Source organism: Acanthisitta chloris, unplaced genomic scaffold, assembly GCF_000695815.1.
Source record: "Acanthisitta chloris isolate BGI_N310 unplaced genomic scaffold, ASM69581v1 scaffold375, whole genome shotgun sequence".
Lineage (NCBI taxonomy): Eukaryota > Metazoa > Chordata > Aves > Passeriformes > Acanthisittidae > Acanthisitta > Acanthisitta chloris.
In genome coordinates, this window is record NW_008672965.1 from 131,442 (window position 1) to 149,827 (window position 18,386).

Consider the following 18,386-nt stretch of genomic DNA (forward strand, 5'->3'; position numbering starts at 1 on the left):
ATGTGAGTCTGTACTGTGACAGTATATTTAAACAGAAGGATAGTGACATTTCTGGGAAACTCTGATGAGTCTAATCCCAAACAATTAATAACAATATTATACATTCTGCAATTTCACAGGAATTATTTTTTCCTTCTGAGCAACACAGGACTCATAAGGGCTCTTCTTTTTCTCACTGTGTCCTTAGCATAACATAGTACATTTTCAAAAATGCTCCTGCTTCAGCTCAGGAAATCAGACAGGCTGCCAGGATACCTTAATCACAGAATTCTTATCAGTGTGTCTCCAGACTAATAAGAAGGAATCCAATCTAGTGCCCACTGAACACTAAATTAGATCTAATCATAGGGCACTCTTCCAATTGTTTAACAGCAGGTCTAAGACCAACGAATCCCATTATTTTTTTCAGTAGCCATTAGAATACTACAAGCAATCCCAACAATCCCATAGCAGCTGCTTCAAAGCCACAGTCAGAAATGTGTGCAGAAATTTGTTTGCATTTAAAGCATGATCATTCAATGCTCTCCTTGCCAAAAGATATTTTACATTCAAACACTTTCAAGAAGACTCTGAATGGCTCCAGCATCAATACTCTGGGAATCCCTTAATGGGGCAACCTACTTATATTTTCTCAGTTTGAAAATGTTTATATGGTTGAAGTACAACACCTTTCAATGGTTCTCTGGCACACAGATTTTGCCTCCTTAATAGCAAGGCATCACTTCAGCAAATACTGACTGAAAAATGATTGCATTTTGGCTTAAATATGCACTTCACTAAAGCTGGTCATGCACACCAGGACCATAGTATAACAGAACTGAAAATTACTTAATGCCTTAAGCAAAGGTTCTAGATCCACAATTTTATAGGATTCTGTGATCTGTGTGCTGAGTGATTTTTTTAATTTCATTTTATTTCCTACTGGGAAAGATCCTGTCTGTAAAGTGTGCTGGGTGAGATAGAGCAACTGCATATCACTTCAAACTTCTAACCATAAAATATCTGGGGAGGAGGACTGTTGCAAAGCTCAAATTGGGAAGTTTAGTTTTACTCTCCTTTTTCTTGCAGCATCTTCATTGTACTGAGCACAACCCGAGTCTGACAGGGACTAACATGCCAGTTACATTGGTATGGACTGAGTCCCACCTCCTCAGCACTTTCATGCTTATTGTCCTCACACTTGGCAGACTATCTGACCCAAAACGCACACTTACTGCACAGGCTGTGCGGAGACACTGAAGTACTAATGAACTTGGGAGGTTTGGGACAGCAGAGGGGGAAGGAGCTGGCAGGAAAGGTATGTGCAAAAGATGAAGATAAAATAATTGTCAGTGTGCAGGAGATGAACAGTTCCCACTGCCACAGCTCAAGGACTGTCACAGCCAAGCCATAGGTGCTCTTGCTTGTCCTTCTTGAGAACAGGGTGGTTCATGTTTGCAATTAAGTCTCATGGATAAATTATACATCTGAGTAGTCCTTCACTTAACATACACAGCAAATTCAACTGTTTCATTTTACTTCTTTGCCTTTGCTCATGAGTTTCTAATCTAAATCCAGGCTTACTTTTATATAGCATATAAGGGCAGCAAAGAGTGACACATTCAGTGAACTTTTGGATATTCATTGCTGGCTATGTCAAGATCAGCCAAAAGGCTTAAAATAACATGTCTAAGGGCTATTTTATATTCTATATTTTTTATGATTTATTATTGGGGGGGGGAGTGCTATGTGTGACATAAACCAGAATCGATTAATTTATGATATATCACCATTATTCTCAGAGTGCATCATCCATGATGGCAACCAGAACACTGGGAATACAGATTAAACTCACTTCACTTCTGCTCCCTCTACTGACTGGTTGATGATTCCCTTCTCTCTGAAGGAGTTACTGGTTCCCAAAGTGATCATAGAGACCAGAGTGAAATTTGCAATTTCACATTTTGCTTAGGAAATTTTTTCTGCTACATTAATATGTACTTAATATATATCTCTCTCTATATATATATATCTTACCCCTGTCATGACTGTATTAAATCACACATGGCACAAAATACTCAAATCACCATATATTGTAAAATCACTTCTCCTGCAGCTAAGCCCCATTTGACATAGTAAGAACATGGAACTGAGCATGAGTTGCAACAATCAGACCTTTCGCATTGCCCCTCTGCTTGCCTGTGCAGGTTCTGGCAGCAGGGCAGCCCTCTAAGATCCAGACATTTAGCCACAACTGCTAAATGTGTAAAAACAATCCGATGGCATCCCCACCCGCGCATCAGCCAGTGACCAAATTTCCTTTCTTGGACTTCACCGAGTCTCTCATTTCCTCCCCACACTTAAATCCTCTATTACCCATTATACACACAGTGCTATAAAACTGTTGACACCTTCCTTTTTTTTTTTTTTCTTCAGCTCTTGCCACCCTCTTGCCTGACACAGAAATAACAGACTAGCACATCCCAGTGAGTTTTCAGTGGAAAAGGTGGTTATATTAATGTCAGAAGCTGAAAAAACAGTAAATCTAGCGAGTCTGTGAAATAAAGAAGAGGAAGGGATCATACTCACAGCAGCTGCAGAGACACAAGATCATCAAAAAGGCCCTGGGGAATCTCTGTGATCTTGTTTCCATAGAGCACTCTGAAAGATTCAGGAAGACAAAATAAATCTTAAATAACAGCCCAGTTTAGTGTCCTCCCACATCTCTGCATTATCATCTTTATTGATCTTGTGCACCATGCCCAGGATCTGTGGGCATTTCATTTAACCACTGATCTCATTTTCTTTTCAGAGAGCACATGGTATAAAATGAGTCGTTATGATTCAGGCTTCGTCTGGTGTTGGAAAGCATTTTTAATGTAGAAACTGGACATCATCCAAAAACTGTATCTGAAATATTTTTCATTCTGTTAAGGGATTTTTTCCCACCCTTTTTAGAAATATTTTAACCACTGAAAGGCACATTGTCTGGTGCAAAACCCTAGAATTCTGCTCAGTAATACTGAATTTAAAAGCCAGGGAGCACAAGCTGGTTGTAGATAAAATTTCATATAACTGAGTCTCTTAAGATACAGTAATTGGCACGAAATGTGACACAGGCATCATTGGATAAAATATTATGGCTTCACCAGCTGCTGTTACCATTTCAACGAGCTAATATAAAGAAATTTATCCTGAACTGGAAATAGACATATATTTCAGAAACTCAAAAATAATTTAGGTATAGCTTAGTTACAAAAATCGGTAAAGCTTTAATAACAAAAATGAGACTCACTGTATATATTTATTCAACCATAAATATATGACCTGATACCCATGATTCAGTTTTAATATTAAAAATATTTCATTTTTTTAATGGAAAAATGCACATATATTATGCCTAGAAAATGAGCTAAAGGGAAAAAGAGACAGAACCACCATTATGCTGAGATGTGTTACCCAGTGATCAGAGCAAAATCACATATGACAGGAACACCTGAATTTCAATCATGGCTGAAGTATTTACTCATGTCATTTCTGCAAGCTGGGAACATTTGTCAAAAACAGAAAGTGAGTGAGGAGCTTATGTGGGTCCTGGTAAAAGGGAAGAAGATTATGCTCCCTCTGAAAATATTTTGCCTTACCTTAACATTTTAATAGACTTCAAATTGAGAAAATAGTATTTATGTAATTTCTATGCTCTACACAAGACATGGCAAATGGTTATACACCAGCTCATACCAAAACTTTGCTGATTTTGTGCTTCCAAACTGGTTAATTCCCTAACTTTTAATGTGGACAATATGCTAGCAATGAATCAAACAGCCATGTGAGGTTTGGCTGAAATTCTGGCTAACCCCACCCTGCAAGATTTGAAATATTATGGAGAGCTGAACATGCTGCAAAACAAACTCTTAGCATGACAGACCATTTCCAATACCCTCTGGCCTTCCCAGATCATTGCCACTTCAGTTTACTCTTCATCAGTCACAGGAAGTCTATCACCCCTGAGGGAGAGTTCCCAGAACAGCTCATTTCTGAGCCCAAATAAAATGAATCTAAATAAAATAACACCACTTAAATATGAAAATCCAAACTTGAAACTTCATTACTTTTGCAGTATAGTAGGAACTGAAGTGCTACCCAAGAAACCAATGGTCATCCAGCATTATATTTTCTCTAAACACATGTAATGTAATTTCTCTCTATCTACTGCAGAGTCAGGAGGTTGGCTTTAATGTACTGTTCCAGCTAGTGGTTTTTGAGAGCAATGAATGCTGGTAAATTTTCCAGATTGTTTCTTAACTTCAGCTACAGAAGACACACACAATTTCCTACTTCAACAAAATTTCATGCAATGCATGTAGATTTTTACACTCTACCCAAAACTAGACAGAAATGGTGGCTGAACTTTGCAAGGTTTAACAGGACCATTTAGCTAGCAGATTCAAACTATGAGAGAACATTCAAGTCATTAAATTCAGTGGGGACTAAACCAACATGTGAATGGCTGACTCACAGACTTCTTTCTGAACAAGTAACTCGTGTGCACCTGTGTCAGGGAGCAAAAGCAAAACCTCTGCAAAGAAAATATTTGTTAAAAGGTTAAAATATGAAGTTAATGCCCACGGAATCCAATATACTTCCATTTCACATTGCAGCCTTTCTAAAAAATCTTTCTTTAGCAAGTGCATTGTCTATGTACTGCGTTTAGATTACAAGTTCTGGGATGTTAGGGAAACATCTTCCTTAGTTTTGTGAAGTAGAACAATTGCCATTAACTCTTAGAAATGCCATCATCAATGCCATCAATAATGCAGAATACTATAGCGTAGGAGAAGAGTTGGGAAGTTAAACTTTACAAAATGCCAACAGAAAGTAAAAACATCCCCACTCCAGCCTATGGGTTATTCTGGCTGTAGAGGTAAAAACACTTATATAAAAGTAAAACCTTAAAGAAACCTCCACTCACACCCAGTACAGTTGTTACCTATGGCACTACTGAATGCAAATATCCAAATCAGACTCTCTAAGAAATTTTTTCATTTCCTTTTAATTTGAGAGTCAAAAGGCCATAGTGCAGTGTGCCACTAAATTTTAAACCCTGGATGTGTTTATACATATTCTTTATTATTTTGAGCAAAATAAAACAGATTAAAACAGCTTATAAAATAAAAGAAAGCTTCAATTTTTAGAAGGGATGAAAAGGAAAATAAGCATTTTCAAACCTAATTGGGCTTATGTGCATGTGGCACATTAACATTCAAACAGATTAACAGCTAAACAAAAGTCAGTATGAGAGCTCAGGCACTTGTCTCTAATTCATATTCATGTTCAGCACTACACAGAGCCAAATTAGCTAATGCCATGTCTGCCTGCCATGCCAGGGCTGGAGTCAAACGGTCCTGCAGCAAGAAGCAGAGAGGAGGGGAGATCCATAAAGCACCTCATTTCTGGAGTTCCTTATTGCCATAAAATCTTAGAAAAAGCACAGAAAATTTGCTTTTCTCAGATTCCTCATTTTTTCTGTGTAAGACAGGAAAGCACACTCATACCAGCAGACATGACTTTCGGTGAGGTTCCTGATCCCAGATGCTTTTGCTCTGATGCACCAACTGCTGCACTCCTGACAGTGCTAGGACAGAGCCAGTGCAGAGCCAGCCCCAGCCAGGCTGGGCATTACTGCAGTCCCTCTCCTCTCCTCCTGCCATGCTGCCCATCTCACTGCCCTGCACCCCGGTGTTCCCAGAACAGCAGCTCTGGGGGAAAAAGGAACCAAAGAAAAACCCCTAACTACAAAATACCTTCAAAATGTCATACAGCAGGAAACACAGCCAGGTCAATTCACAAACTACAATTAAATCTTCAGTGCTTTTACCAGCAGTGATAAATTTTAAGAGATTTGCCTATGGCATTACAAGTTCTCAAAATGTATGTTCACTTGCATCCCTCACATATGTTGCAGGACATGCAGGTGTCCTGGCTGATGTGCAAGCTTGGCACAGGAGCACAACCCTCCTTCTATCCCTGAGCACCTGAAATTTCAGACCCAAAATACATTTTATTAAAAACACACTAACAAAGTTATCGTGTAATAAAAATAAAATTAGCTCAGTAATTGCTGCCAATAAACAGTGAATCAGAAGAACATTTATTAGAACACCAAAAAAATTACTAAAAATTTTAGTGTGCGCTCCTGATTCTTTGTTTGGTTTTCAGCTTAAAGAACCCAAGTTAGCCACAGGTCTGACAAACACCACACCACATAAAGCACAGCCCCCTGGCAACACTGCAAGTTTTGGAGGTGATCCCTGGAAGAAGCACCCTAAAGAGTCATTATGGGTCTGCAATAAGAAATTATACAAATATATAACAGTCATAATGAGGTGTTAGGTTTCTTCAGCCTGATTCTGGCATCAAGTTTTATTATAGCCCCAACAGTATATCTATTCCAAGGCACAATTTGGTATTAAATTTCCAGTTGAACAATTAATTGCTACTACTAAACGTCAATTTTTGCAGATTAATCAGACTGACAGACTAAGTAGCTAAAAATAAAAATTAAACAGTGGAAATAGTCACTGCATAGATTCATCTAGAAGTCTGGGACACACCAGACAAACAAAGCACTGGAAGCATAGCCACAAGTGTGTTTTCTTGGGTGAGAATATAATTAAACATGGATCAAACCTTCAGCAGCAGGGTCTCGAAACAAAATTCTCACTGATTCTTCACAGTCTCTATCCATTCTGGCCTCTTGAACAATTTTAAAATGAAGGAATTTTCACTGCCTTTACCAACACGTGGCCCTTCACACACACTGAGGTTTAGCACAGCATCTTTGAAGGAAAAGAGTAACCACTGTGTTGTCTTTATTTTATATTTCCTTGGTCTACCTTTCTTGCAAATATAGTGGCAATTTAGCTGCTTCATTGAGTCAGATCACAGAGCACAGGGATTTTTTTCCTTTGAAGGTGACACAGAGCTTTTTGGGGTATGACAGCCTATCACAGAATCCCTTACTTTAGACCATATGGTTTCCACCTAAGTGTTCCTTTATTTTGGCTTAGCTGAAACATTCTTACTGAAGTGTCAAATTGTGACTTTATGCAATGTCTTTTTCAGTCCTCAGAATGCTTTTAACTTTCCTTCAGACTGTGAAAACAATTCTTGCTAGGAAGAATTATATTTCCCAAGCTACATACAATGGCTCAGGCTCAATAAGAATTCAGGTTTTCAAAAGAGGAGGAATTGATAGGGATAAAAACAGCAATAAATTTCTAATATCTGAAAGAAACTTAGACATGTAATTTTTTTCCCCCTGCACTATTTCATATTTCTTCAGAACAAGTTAAGCTAAATAAATCACAGTAAAACTATCCAAAGCAATTTGTTACCTTAAAATAAGTTTGGCAGTTATTGCAATAGACAGTGCTTTATTGCAGATTTCAAATCACCATGAATGACACCCCATACATCATCATCCAGGAGATGATGGTCTAAATGGGACTGTTATGTCAAAACCTAAGCTGTCTCTTGTCTTTGTGCCCAGGCTGATCTAAGCTTTTAAAGTGTTCACTAGCTTAATTCAGTATATGAACAAAACCAAAGGAATTCTCTCCCTGCAGGGTCTAAAACTTATTCATGCAGTTTAACACTCTGAAGGCTTAGACTATTTTGTCCTATTGCATGAAATGTCCCCAGACAGTCTGGATATGGCCTTCCAAAACTGTATTTGTGGGAAGTTTACTGACCCCAAGAATAATATTTATCTTTGATACTATTAACAATAACCAAATGCTGATACAATCCTCTCACTAATAATAGACAGATTTCGAGTAGATTAAATGAAAAATTAATTACTTTCAGAAAGTGTGCAGCAATCTTGAAACATGAAACTATTCCTAAGTTGGCCCCCATGCTCTGGGCTCAGTTATTAACCACTCCAACTCCAGCAAAGGGCAATGCTAACCATGCAACACAAACACCATGTACTACAAACACAGCACTTCTCAAACTTTTGCTTAAAATTCAGATGACACATTTTTTTGCAACCAACTAATTCTGCCACACTTCTCAATGCAAGGGTGCTGTTTGCTCTCATGTTTTTTTGGAAAGAAGTATTGGATGGCAAGACTGATCCCTCCAACACAAAAGCCATGGCCCAAAGTGCTGCTTACTGGTCTTTTAGATTCAAATTATTTCAAGCATTTATTTTTCATCTTCGATATTTCATATGTCAGTTTATATGGTCCCAAGTGCTGCAGTATCACCACATCTCAGAGCCTTCAGACTTCTATCACCTCGCTAAGACAGAGAAATGCTTCCACATTTTCAAGAGGGGGCACTCTGGCATACACAAGTAGTTTATTAGTCCAGCAGCTATCACTGCATTATGCACCATAATTTCTTCCTCCCAATTCCCACAGTGACATCTTTAAGACTAAAGACCCTTTTTCTCAGGCTGCAAGCCACAAAACTCTCCATTACCCACCATGGCTTTATAGCAAGCTCTCCACAACCCTGTTCAAAGTCCAGAGCCTGCATCTTGCTGTATCTCCAGCTTCGTCCATAAGCAGATTTGAAGCTTGGTTCATACCAAAAATATGCCAAGCCTTAAAGGCTAAATGTTGAAAAGTAATTCAGACACTAACAGAATTAAATCCACATAACATGCAGACCCAGGGCCAACTTGCACAAGACACAATGAGGAGAGAAGGAAAAACCAGAAAACTCTCAGAAGAAGAAGAAGAAGAAAAATGTTCTAAAAGAATATTATTTCTGGTCCCTTATTCCTACAACAGCTAGGAAAAAAAAGTTATGTACATTCCCAAATATTTCTAAGAAAAACAAAGCAGAAATTCCTCGTTCCACAGAGTCATGTGAATAGGGAACAAAATCCCAATGAAAAACGGGCAATGAGAAAATAACTCCTCTTTTTCTCTGTGTGGGGAATGGAGAAGTCTTGAGTCCTTACAAGAACAAACTTGCCTTTCTTTTACTAAATGCAAAGAAAACCCAAGGTAGAAATGGCTGCTTTGAAGCACAAAGATTTTGTGACCTGTCTGACTCCCATAGGTGGATTTCTTGTTAGAGAAAACATATAGATTTACAATAAAAACTTATGACCTGCTAGCACATGGACCACTGAGCACTTCTAAAAGATTTAAGTTTTATACATTTTAGGGGAAACATCTTCTTTAATAAACATTCCCATGTTTTGAAAACTGCAATACACCATTTTTTTTGCCATCTCTACACAAGTACAATAGGCAGAGTATTCTAAGAAACAGTTCACAAGAAAGCAGAGCAGTCCCCACTATATATAGGCCTCCATTAGCCAGCCAGACTAACAATGTTGGCTGCCTTCCAGACAAGCACTCTCACTCTCTCAGACCCATAGGGAGCACTGCAATCCATGCAAGCAGGGAGTAAAGGGAGGAGCAGAAAATGGGAATAATGCAGAGGGGGGGGGAAAGCAAGGATATTAGGCAGTACAGCAGTACCTAATTTTTAATGGAAACAAGGTTGCTTACTTTCATTTGTACATTAATATTTTCCCCTCCTTTCTTCTGATTTGAACTCAGCTGGCTGTAAAGTCCAGCTGCTCTGTGCATAGATTAAACCTCGATGGTGTCTCATTAAAATGTATGCACCAATCACATCTGACTTAGGTATCTGAACAATAAAAGTTGCTCTCAGCTGAGCTGAAGCATTGTATGCAGAGCAGTGTTCCTTCAGGGCATGCAGCTGACTAAAGATATTGGGGCCTTGGGCACCTAAAAGACTGACCTGCTTAAGAGAGAAAACACAAGCAAGAAAACTGTTTCACTTCATTTCTAGTCCCTTATTCTTTCCCAGTTTCATTGGAAGAGCTGGCACTCCAAAGGAGTTGTCTCCTCTTGCACTTGCTTGTCTTTCTCTGGCTGACAGAACTGGACTGGTGGCTATAGCAGAGACCACTTGAAAGAAGATCCTCTACTTCTCAAGGTAGAAACCTGGGGAAGGTTTCTTCAGAGCAACCCAGATTTCACAGGCCAGCAGATAATTTTGCTCCACAAAGATATCTAAGGCTCAGAAACTGAATCAACTACTGATGTGACCAGCAGGGAGGAACCTGCTAGAGACCTGGGTGACAGGTCATGAAAGATGAGGGAACTAGCCATTGCCTGTCAACCATAGATTTCTAAGACCTACCTGCAATGAACAGCAAGAGTAAAACCTTTGAAAAGAAAGTAAAAGAACAGTAGACAACTGAACCTAGAGGAGGAGGTTGACAATTTCAAGACTGGAGTTGATACTATCTTAGAAAGACATATGCCAAAGAGAAGAGAAACTGTGTTACAACAGCTCTGTGTGTCTGCAGTAGCAGGAAACTGAGGCAAACACCAAACAAAGGAAAGACAGAGGCAGTTCCCTTGCTACAGCCTCTTCTGTGCTGCATCTCATCTCTCTGCCCTCTCTCTTCCCCTCCGCAACCTCCTAGGATTAACTTAAGCACTATTTTACCCACTTGGATATAAACATATTTAAACACCATTTACTTAAAATATCGTTCTGGATGACTGGGCAGAGAATACACAGTCATTCCGCTTGCTTCTGTATGCAAGTCAAAACACTATAAATTCCTGCCCAGTTTATATTCTCATTTCCTCTCTGTCCACTCTGATGTGTTCTGTCCCAATCCTGGGGCCACCTGGGGGCATCTGAATTAACTACAGCTAAAGCTGAACAGCTTCTGCATTGGGACAGTAACTCGGGTGGAAATGTCTTGCCTGTCCAGCTCACTCCTAGCTAGGAGGTTTGCCAAGGCCAGAAAGCTATAGCACTGCAGCATCAGTAGTAGTTTCACACTAAGCCAAAACTGTAGCATTCAGTAAGTGTCACTCTCTTACTGAATTGTTTCCAGACAGCATTGAGGGATTTGACCATTTCCACAGCATGTTGAATAACACCGCCCAAACTATTCAACAAACACTAGCAACACTTAATACATATTTCTGGCATTCTCCCAGCTGGATTCAGGGCACAAAAAAGGGCCAATCCTTCTGCATTCTGGCTCAGAGGTTTACTCCAACATGTAAGTTTAATATTTAATAACCTTCTAATATTAGCACAAGTCAACAAGTTATCCAGTTTGTCAGAATTATCCAGTATACAGAGAATAAAATTCTGGCAGCTTGTAGAAATAAACTACACTCTTTAAAAGACAAGCTGCATTATATGAAAATTGATGAGATAATTGTTTTAAAACTGTCTTTGAAATTAACCCAAGTAAATTTTAGTCCTCTCTGAACCCGGGGCTCTTTCTAACACTCTATTCTAGTTTGTCCTCCATATGCAGCTTCTGACCTTGTATTGCTCCTTTTACCCATTAAAAGCTCCACTGTTTTAATAGTGCTGTGAGTAGGTAGGCTGAAATACAGCTGCATGTAAATTCAACATGGTGCTAAACCAGTTTCTGTGTTCTATAAAGAGAAATGAATGACTGTCAAGAGATCCTACATTCCTTTTATCTTCTGTATGAAGTCATATTTTAGTCCCCTTCCAGCTTAATAAAGTAGTAACTACAGTTAAGAAGTACAGTTAAGCAAGCTTAGGTTCTTCCCTAACTAGTTTGAAAAAAAAACAAACCACAAAACCCAAATAAACCAGAAAACTTCCAAGAGAGTGCAACCTCAGTTTTTAAGTACAGAAGAAAAAAATAGCATGGAGTATTTCCCTAACTCATCCCTGTTTAACACCACCAAACAACATCTGAGCTATGTGAGGTGTTTGGCTGCTATGATGAGTAGGGGTACACAGGTACTACCAACTAACACACTGATTTGAAGAAGTGAACAAGTCAGCAACCTTGGGGATGTTGATCTATAAAAGACCTTACTAGAGACTTGTAAACAGTCTCTCCTTCTAAACTTTATCACCGATTTTTCATTTACAAAAGATCAGATGCTCCATGCAAGCTGGCAATTGCACACAGAAACATATGTTCCCCCAGACAGCACATTATCACTTTTATTCCTCTTACATGCAAGCTCTCCCCAAATGCCCATTCAGTTCTATTTTCTACTTACAATGAAATGAGAGATTTCAAGCCTTTGAATGCATCAGGCGCAATGTCAGTTATTTGATTCTTGCTGATGTCTCTGTAAAGAGAAGGGAGGATAAAAAATATTTAAACAGGAATTTGATGAAAAGACTTAACTGTAGTTTATTGGAAGAACACATGATATAAAAACAAGTAAAAGATCATATTATGTCAGAAGGGCACAGATAGGCAAATGCCAGGAACAATCAACATTGGTCAGTATGACAAGGCACAGCCTCAATAATCAGAGCTCCCCTATGGATAAGTCCTTTCATTTTATGGACATTTAAACAAAGGGTTTTATGAAGAGCTGTGAAGATCAACAGTGACATTGATAAATGACCTTAAGAGCTATTAATACTGGAGATTGCATTGCAGCTCTGTGGGGTGGCCCTCAAGCAGGAGGAGAAACCCATGACATAGCATAAGGGTTGTTTGAATATTTAAATGCAGGCACGGAAGGCTAACTTTGTAACAGTACAGAGTAACATACAGATTACCCAGCCCCTGATCCCAAAGCAGGCACCAGTGCCCCTGAGGAGCTCAGCACTGTACCAGTGATGTCTGGGGCTTAATGGCCTAGAGAAAACAAGCAGTGCAAAACTTCACCATGAACTCGATCTGGTGAGGCAGGTGAGAAGAGGGTTGACACACCACTGCCAGGTCTGCCCAGAGTTTTCAGACTCTAAGGAAAACCTGCAAGTATCTGAATGGACACTACGAACCTCTGAAGCCAGCAGCACTGCAGGGAACACCCAGTGTGTTGCACAGCCTGTCAGGGAGCCCAGCAAGATTCCACCCTTTCAGCTATGGTGTGAGAGGAATTAAGTATAGCCTGCTGTCATTTGCAAGGAAAGTGTGTTTCTGGCTTGGAAAATACCCTTCAATTTTAATCATGACCAACCACGTACAACCATACAAGCCATGCACCAACCAAGTACACAAAGATATAGACTATGCCACAGTATCTTTGTACATGGAGCCCAATCTACTACCCTTGGTACCCTGGTGCTCAGAACTGGGTGCCTTATCGTGACTGTCACTGCCATCCAAACTTTGTGCTTAGCTGAGACACAACTTTAAGCTATCTTGCTGCATTCACTGATGGTTGGTATCAGCTTGTATCAGTAGTATCAAATCTCTTCACTGATAGCTGAAGCTGGAGTAATACAATATTCCATGTACCTCTTCACTGATACTTCCACTGGGGCACATGCTAGGGATCCAAGCAGACTCTAAATAAACATCACTTGAATCAGAACTTAGGAATCAGAAAGTAAGAAGGTTTTACACTCTATACATGTTTTGAGCTACAAATAAAATATTTTAAAATCTAGCCACATAAAGTGGGACTTTTTTTGGTTGTTGTTGTTCCTTTATAAGGTTTGATTATTTTATAAGACTCATGAAACAATTGCTCTGCAATCTACTGATATTTCTGTTACAACATCCTGCCTACCAATGCAGCATTCATGGGAAGCTTCTGGTTCTTCAGCTCAACTCGTGGCAGCCAAATCTATCACAGTGAAAGCAGGAATATTTATTATTATACTGGTTTTTCTGAAACTTGTTTGGACTGACTGCTGCTTTTTATCTAGTAAGCAGAAGTCAGATGTGGATCTATCGTACCTATTCATTGAGGAAGATATTAAAGTCTATGAAAATCACATGAAAAGATGAGTTTGCTGAATGATGACAAGCATCTGAAAAGGGGCATCTAGTTTTTGAAAGAAATATTTCAGCACTGTTTTATGGCTTTACTACATTTCAAGATTTCCATCCTTCCTCTCTCCCCATGTCCGGACGCTAATGAGTGTATAACTAATGGTGCCTGAACGTGCAGTAATGCCATGCTGGGTGATGACACTCGCTCACTTCATGCAGATGCACTACAATCAGCATTAGAAGATAATTAGACACATTATTTCCTTTCCATTAGAGCCCAAGTTCCACTGCAGTTGGATAAGGAGGCTCCATCTCCTTCTGACTTGACTGAGGGATAGAAATTCTGTTATGTCCTTGTACTTTTGTTCCCTTCGTTTGGCCTGCTTTGGTAACATTGTCTATTTTGTGCTTGATTTACACCAAGACAAACAGATACAGGTTTTTCTAACTTGCACAACTAAGAAAAGTTAGATGGCATAAGGCTCACTTTCATAGTCCAGGATATCTCCACTGTCTCAGGGGAAGTGTGGCTCTCCAGCTGGAAATGCAATAACCTTATCAGGATTCCACTGAGGCAGGGAATATACTGGTCACCTCATATTGGTCTGTCTGCACCTCCAACAGAAATCTTTCAAAAGGTTGTTGAACACACCTTGGGGGGTGGCTGTGCTCAGTTACAAGTTAGGGACATAAATTGGTTTTGACTTTGCACCAGGGGAGCAAGGATACCAGGCAAGTCACTGTGTAAAATACGACTGTATGGATTAAATGTCTTTACTGTAAAAGGTTTTGAAACAAAACAGATTTATTTTTAGATGCAGCCAAATGCAAAACTATTAATAGTGTTGGATGAATATTCTCGTTGTCAACTAACATTATTAGAAACAGATTACTTGATTATCTCTAACATGTGAAATGGACTGTTCTCATTTGACAAGAGCACTCAGCAAAATCCATGTCATATATGGTTTAGTATTTAGAAGCTGCTTAACAAAAGTAGCAACACCACAGAGCTACTGGAAAGCCTGTGAAATCTCAATGTGCTTTCTACTAATACGTGGTAAAATTAATCTGACAACATGAAACGCCACTATAAGCATCAGAGCTAGAGAGGTACAACCACATCTTTCAAAGTGGTTCTGTGTCTAGTCTCCTAGTCTTGCTCTACACTCTTGGTACAAACTTGTTAGTTAAAAGCCTCAGAAGAGCAGAGACAATAGGAGGTAATGCTGCAAACTGGAACTTGTAAACTAAAAGTTACAGAACTACAGCACAAGCACAACTGCTGTGTGAATTAATACAAAATGGCTTGTCTGGGCTTGGATACTTCATGCAATAATGAAAACTTCTACCTCTGGAGATGGCACGTGTCTCCTTCAAGCCCCCAAAATCTCTTCTAAAGCCTTTGAATAATTGAGCACAGAGCTAGCGTTATATCCACCCCAAAATCAAAGGAACCATCATCCCAGATTATATAATTCAACCACATAATTGAATCCTACAAGTGCCAAACCTTCCTTCTCAGAAGAGATACAGATACATTTAGCTTCATGTAAACAATCGTGTGAAGAGATGTGGGCAATTATGATTAAGGACAAGACACAAAAGTTTTCAGCCCCTTTGTTAAAACTCAGTCACCAAAATAACTTACCCATCCTGCAAGGAGATATAATAATAACCAAACAGCTAAATATCATGTTTGTTATGCGACATTCCACAGACTAACTCCCTGTCCCAAGTTCTTCCACAAGATGATGTTACATTAACTAAGCTTTGACACAGATCATCTGGCACAAAAACCTATGATTTAATTATGAGTTCAGATCTCAATGAGTATGCCAATTATACTCCAGAAAGCCGTTAACACAACTTGCTAATGGAATTCTGCTGTGAAATTCTAACATTAATCATTTCACATAGTAAGTGCTGCATTGGGTTTAGCAGCTAGTCATGTTAAAGAACATTTTCTTGGTCAACTCCCATAAAACTAGAGTTCACCAATCAATGAAAAATGAAAGGACAGTAAAACATTGCCAAAATCTAAAATTAGTCATACCTTAGAAAGAACTATGTAGTGATTTTAATAATGAAAAGGTTACAAGTTAGGTCACTGAAAAGGGATCCATCATTTTTCACTGAAATTACCATCTTGCTATCCAATACAGTACTTCTTTAAAAATACATACAGCTATATTGAAAGTGAGACAGAAGAATAGAGACCCTCTAAGATTGATGATTTGACCTGTTAAATATTAAGATCCATATTTACAGCTCTTCAGCTCTAGGAACTTGGTAAGTTTGGACTGGAAAATAGAGTAATTTTAGCCTTAAATCCAATGGTTTGGTGCAAGCTCATTTCAGTTTCCAACAGCACTAGCTATCTGATAATCCAGTGCCTTCTGTGAAATGAGCTGACAGTGTCTTAATTCCAGTATTGTTCACATAAGAAAAGAACTACAGAGGCACCTTGTTAGCAGTCTTAGCTCTGAGCTACAAAGCCTGAATGACTTCTGGAAGTTACTGGCCCAGAGGTACCCATCAACATCTTGATACTCTGGTGAAGCAGAGTACCATCATTTGTATCATCATGCTACTGTCACATCATCTCTCATATACCACTGAAAAATGAAAAGAAAACCCGACCAGGGCAATGCCTGGGTTATCTGCATGACAGCACTGCTACCCATCAGGACTATTTTTGTTTAAACCCAAAGACAAAACATAAGAGCTAATAAAAAGAGAATTGTCTGGGTATCTACTGGTGATTAAGAAACAGAGAAAACAAGCTCCAGCAGGTTTCTTTGTTTTGTTGTAAACAGTCAAACCATTTCAACATCAGGACACTGAATGCACTGCAAAAAAATCCTCACAGCTCTGCAAGAACACACACTCCACAGCTGGGGTCAACTGCATTGAAGTACTGCAAACAGACGCCAGAACAAATGAGGAAAAACCAGAATTTAAAATCTTTTCTGAGGAAGCAGATTTGCAGTTTGAAAAGACTAACAACTAATTAGATCACATCGTTTATAATAGGAAGTGAAATTAAGCATTATTAAGGATTTCATGCACTGTTAGGCATCCTGAACTGAATTCCATTGTTGCTTACACTTTGAAGAGATTATTTGTGCAATCCCCAGTGATTTCAACATAGAATTGCCAATATGTTTCTAAAATAAAGAGACTGAACTTGAAGCTAGAAGATTCATGATTGCTCTTGCATGTTGGTCTTATTAAAACTTACATTCTCTTAAGCTTCTTGTACTGGGTGAAAGCTCCAGGGGGAATGATTTTGATGAGGTTTTGTTCCAAACGTCTGAAAACAAACAAAGCAATATGCATGTTAACTACACAGCTATAGGATAGGAATCATATTAAACATGACAGCAATTTTTATATAAATATAAAACAATTTTACAGAGTTTATGCAAAACACATTTTTTTCTTTTGAAATCCACTAAATGGAGAAAATACTGAGAAAACAACTTAGAAAATAAAATAATCTCATTGATTACACTCAATGGGTACAGGAAAAAAAAGTCACAGGCTAGAGAAACTGCACCTTTAAGGCTCATGGAATTAATAAAGAATAGTAGGTATATTTTATTACTACTTAATCAAAGTTAAGGTAGAAAGTGCAGATGCTTTCCTTGACTAGCTGCTGCTGTAGAATGTAGCTATCTAAAATAAAAGCTAGGCTATGTTGTGACAGCTTAATAAGCAGATTAATAATACTATCAGAACAATTCAGGAGCAACAATCTGTAGGAACATTCTGTGATTCTGTGAAAATGCTGCTGTTTTTATTTCTAATATTTGGTTTGGAAGAATTATTTTTATGAAGTATCATAAATGCTTCTATCACTAATATAAAATGTAAGCAGCTTTAAGATACCACATACAGAAGCCACAAAGATTAATTTCTCTTCCTTCACAGAAGTACTTTCAGGTCTTTGTCAGCAAGTTCCTCAAATTCCTGCTAAAAGGAACGGCTTCTCCTCAGATGAACCCTAAATATTCATTTCAATTAGAAATGGAAAAGTGGATCTCCATACGACAAATTCCAGTGACCATGGTAGCTAAAATTCCACAGAGTTGGAACTGAGAGCAAAATGTGGTTTTACCTTGATCTTACTTATTATTCAAATGTTATTTTTTTTTCTAGAAAATGTCATAAAAAGGAGCAGTTTAAATATAAAAAAAAAATCTGTGGTTGGAAATGGAAATACAAAAACACTCTGGAACGATGCAATGAAGCACTCTAGTCATTTAGAGCTGCTGCAGCAATGCGGAGGGGAGAAGAAATTTTAGAACCAGGAACAGAGATAAAATGAAATGGGAGAGGGGAGAAGTAAATCATGGTTTGTACAGGACTTGGGAATAATGTAGAGAAAATGCAGAAGGCCTATCAGCTCTCTATTGCACAGCATATCCTTCTGGTGATCTGTGCTCTCATGACAAAAGGAAAATCCCCTTGAAAATAAGATAATTTGAAAGCTCAGTTACACTCTGAGAAGCTATTTAAATCACAAATATTGTGATATTTGCACAGTCAACGTGCATGCCCTCTTTTATTTCTGTAGCAGTCTATTTTAAAGGTTGTGATCAGAGTTAATTCTGTTCCTTGTTTTGTGATTTGAATTAGTGTCTGAGAT

At 38.6% G+C, this 18,386-nt stretch overlaps 1 protein-coding gene across 1 annotated transcript in view; it reads right to left on the reverse strand.

The window, feature by feature from the left end:
• SLIT3 (slit homolog 3 (Drosophila)) overlaps positions 1 to 18,386 on the reverse strand; it is a gene marked incomplete at both ends in the record, with an annotated part of 216,259 nt that overhangs the window by 121,038 nt on the left and 76,835 nt on the right. Inside the window, 3 exons of the mRNA XM_009074707.1 lie at positions 2,569 to 2,640; positions 12,054 to 12,125; positions 16,977 to 17,048. Of these exons, the coding sequence (XP_009072955.1) occupies positions 2,569 to 2,640; positions 12,054 to 12,125; positions 16,977 to 17,048 (216 nt within the window). The remainder of the gene's footprint in view (positions 1 to 2,568; positions 2,641 to 12,053; positions 12,126 to 16,976; positions 17,049 to 18,386) is intronic.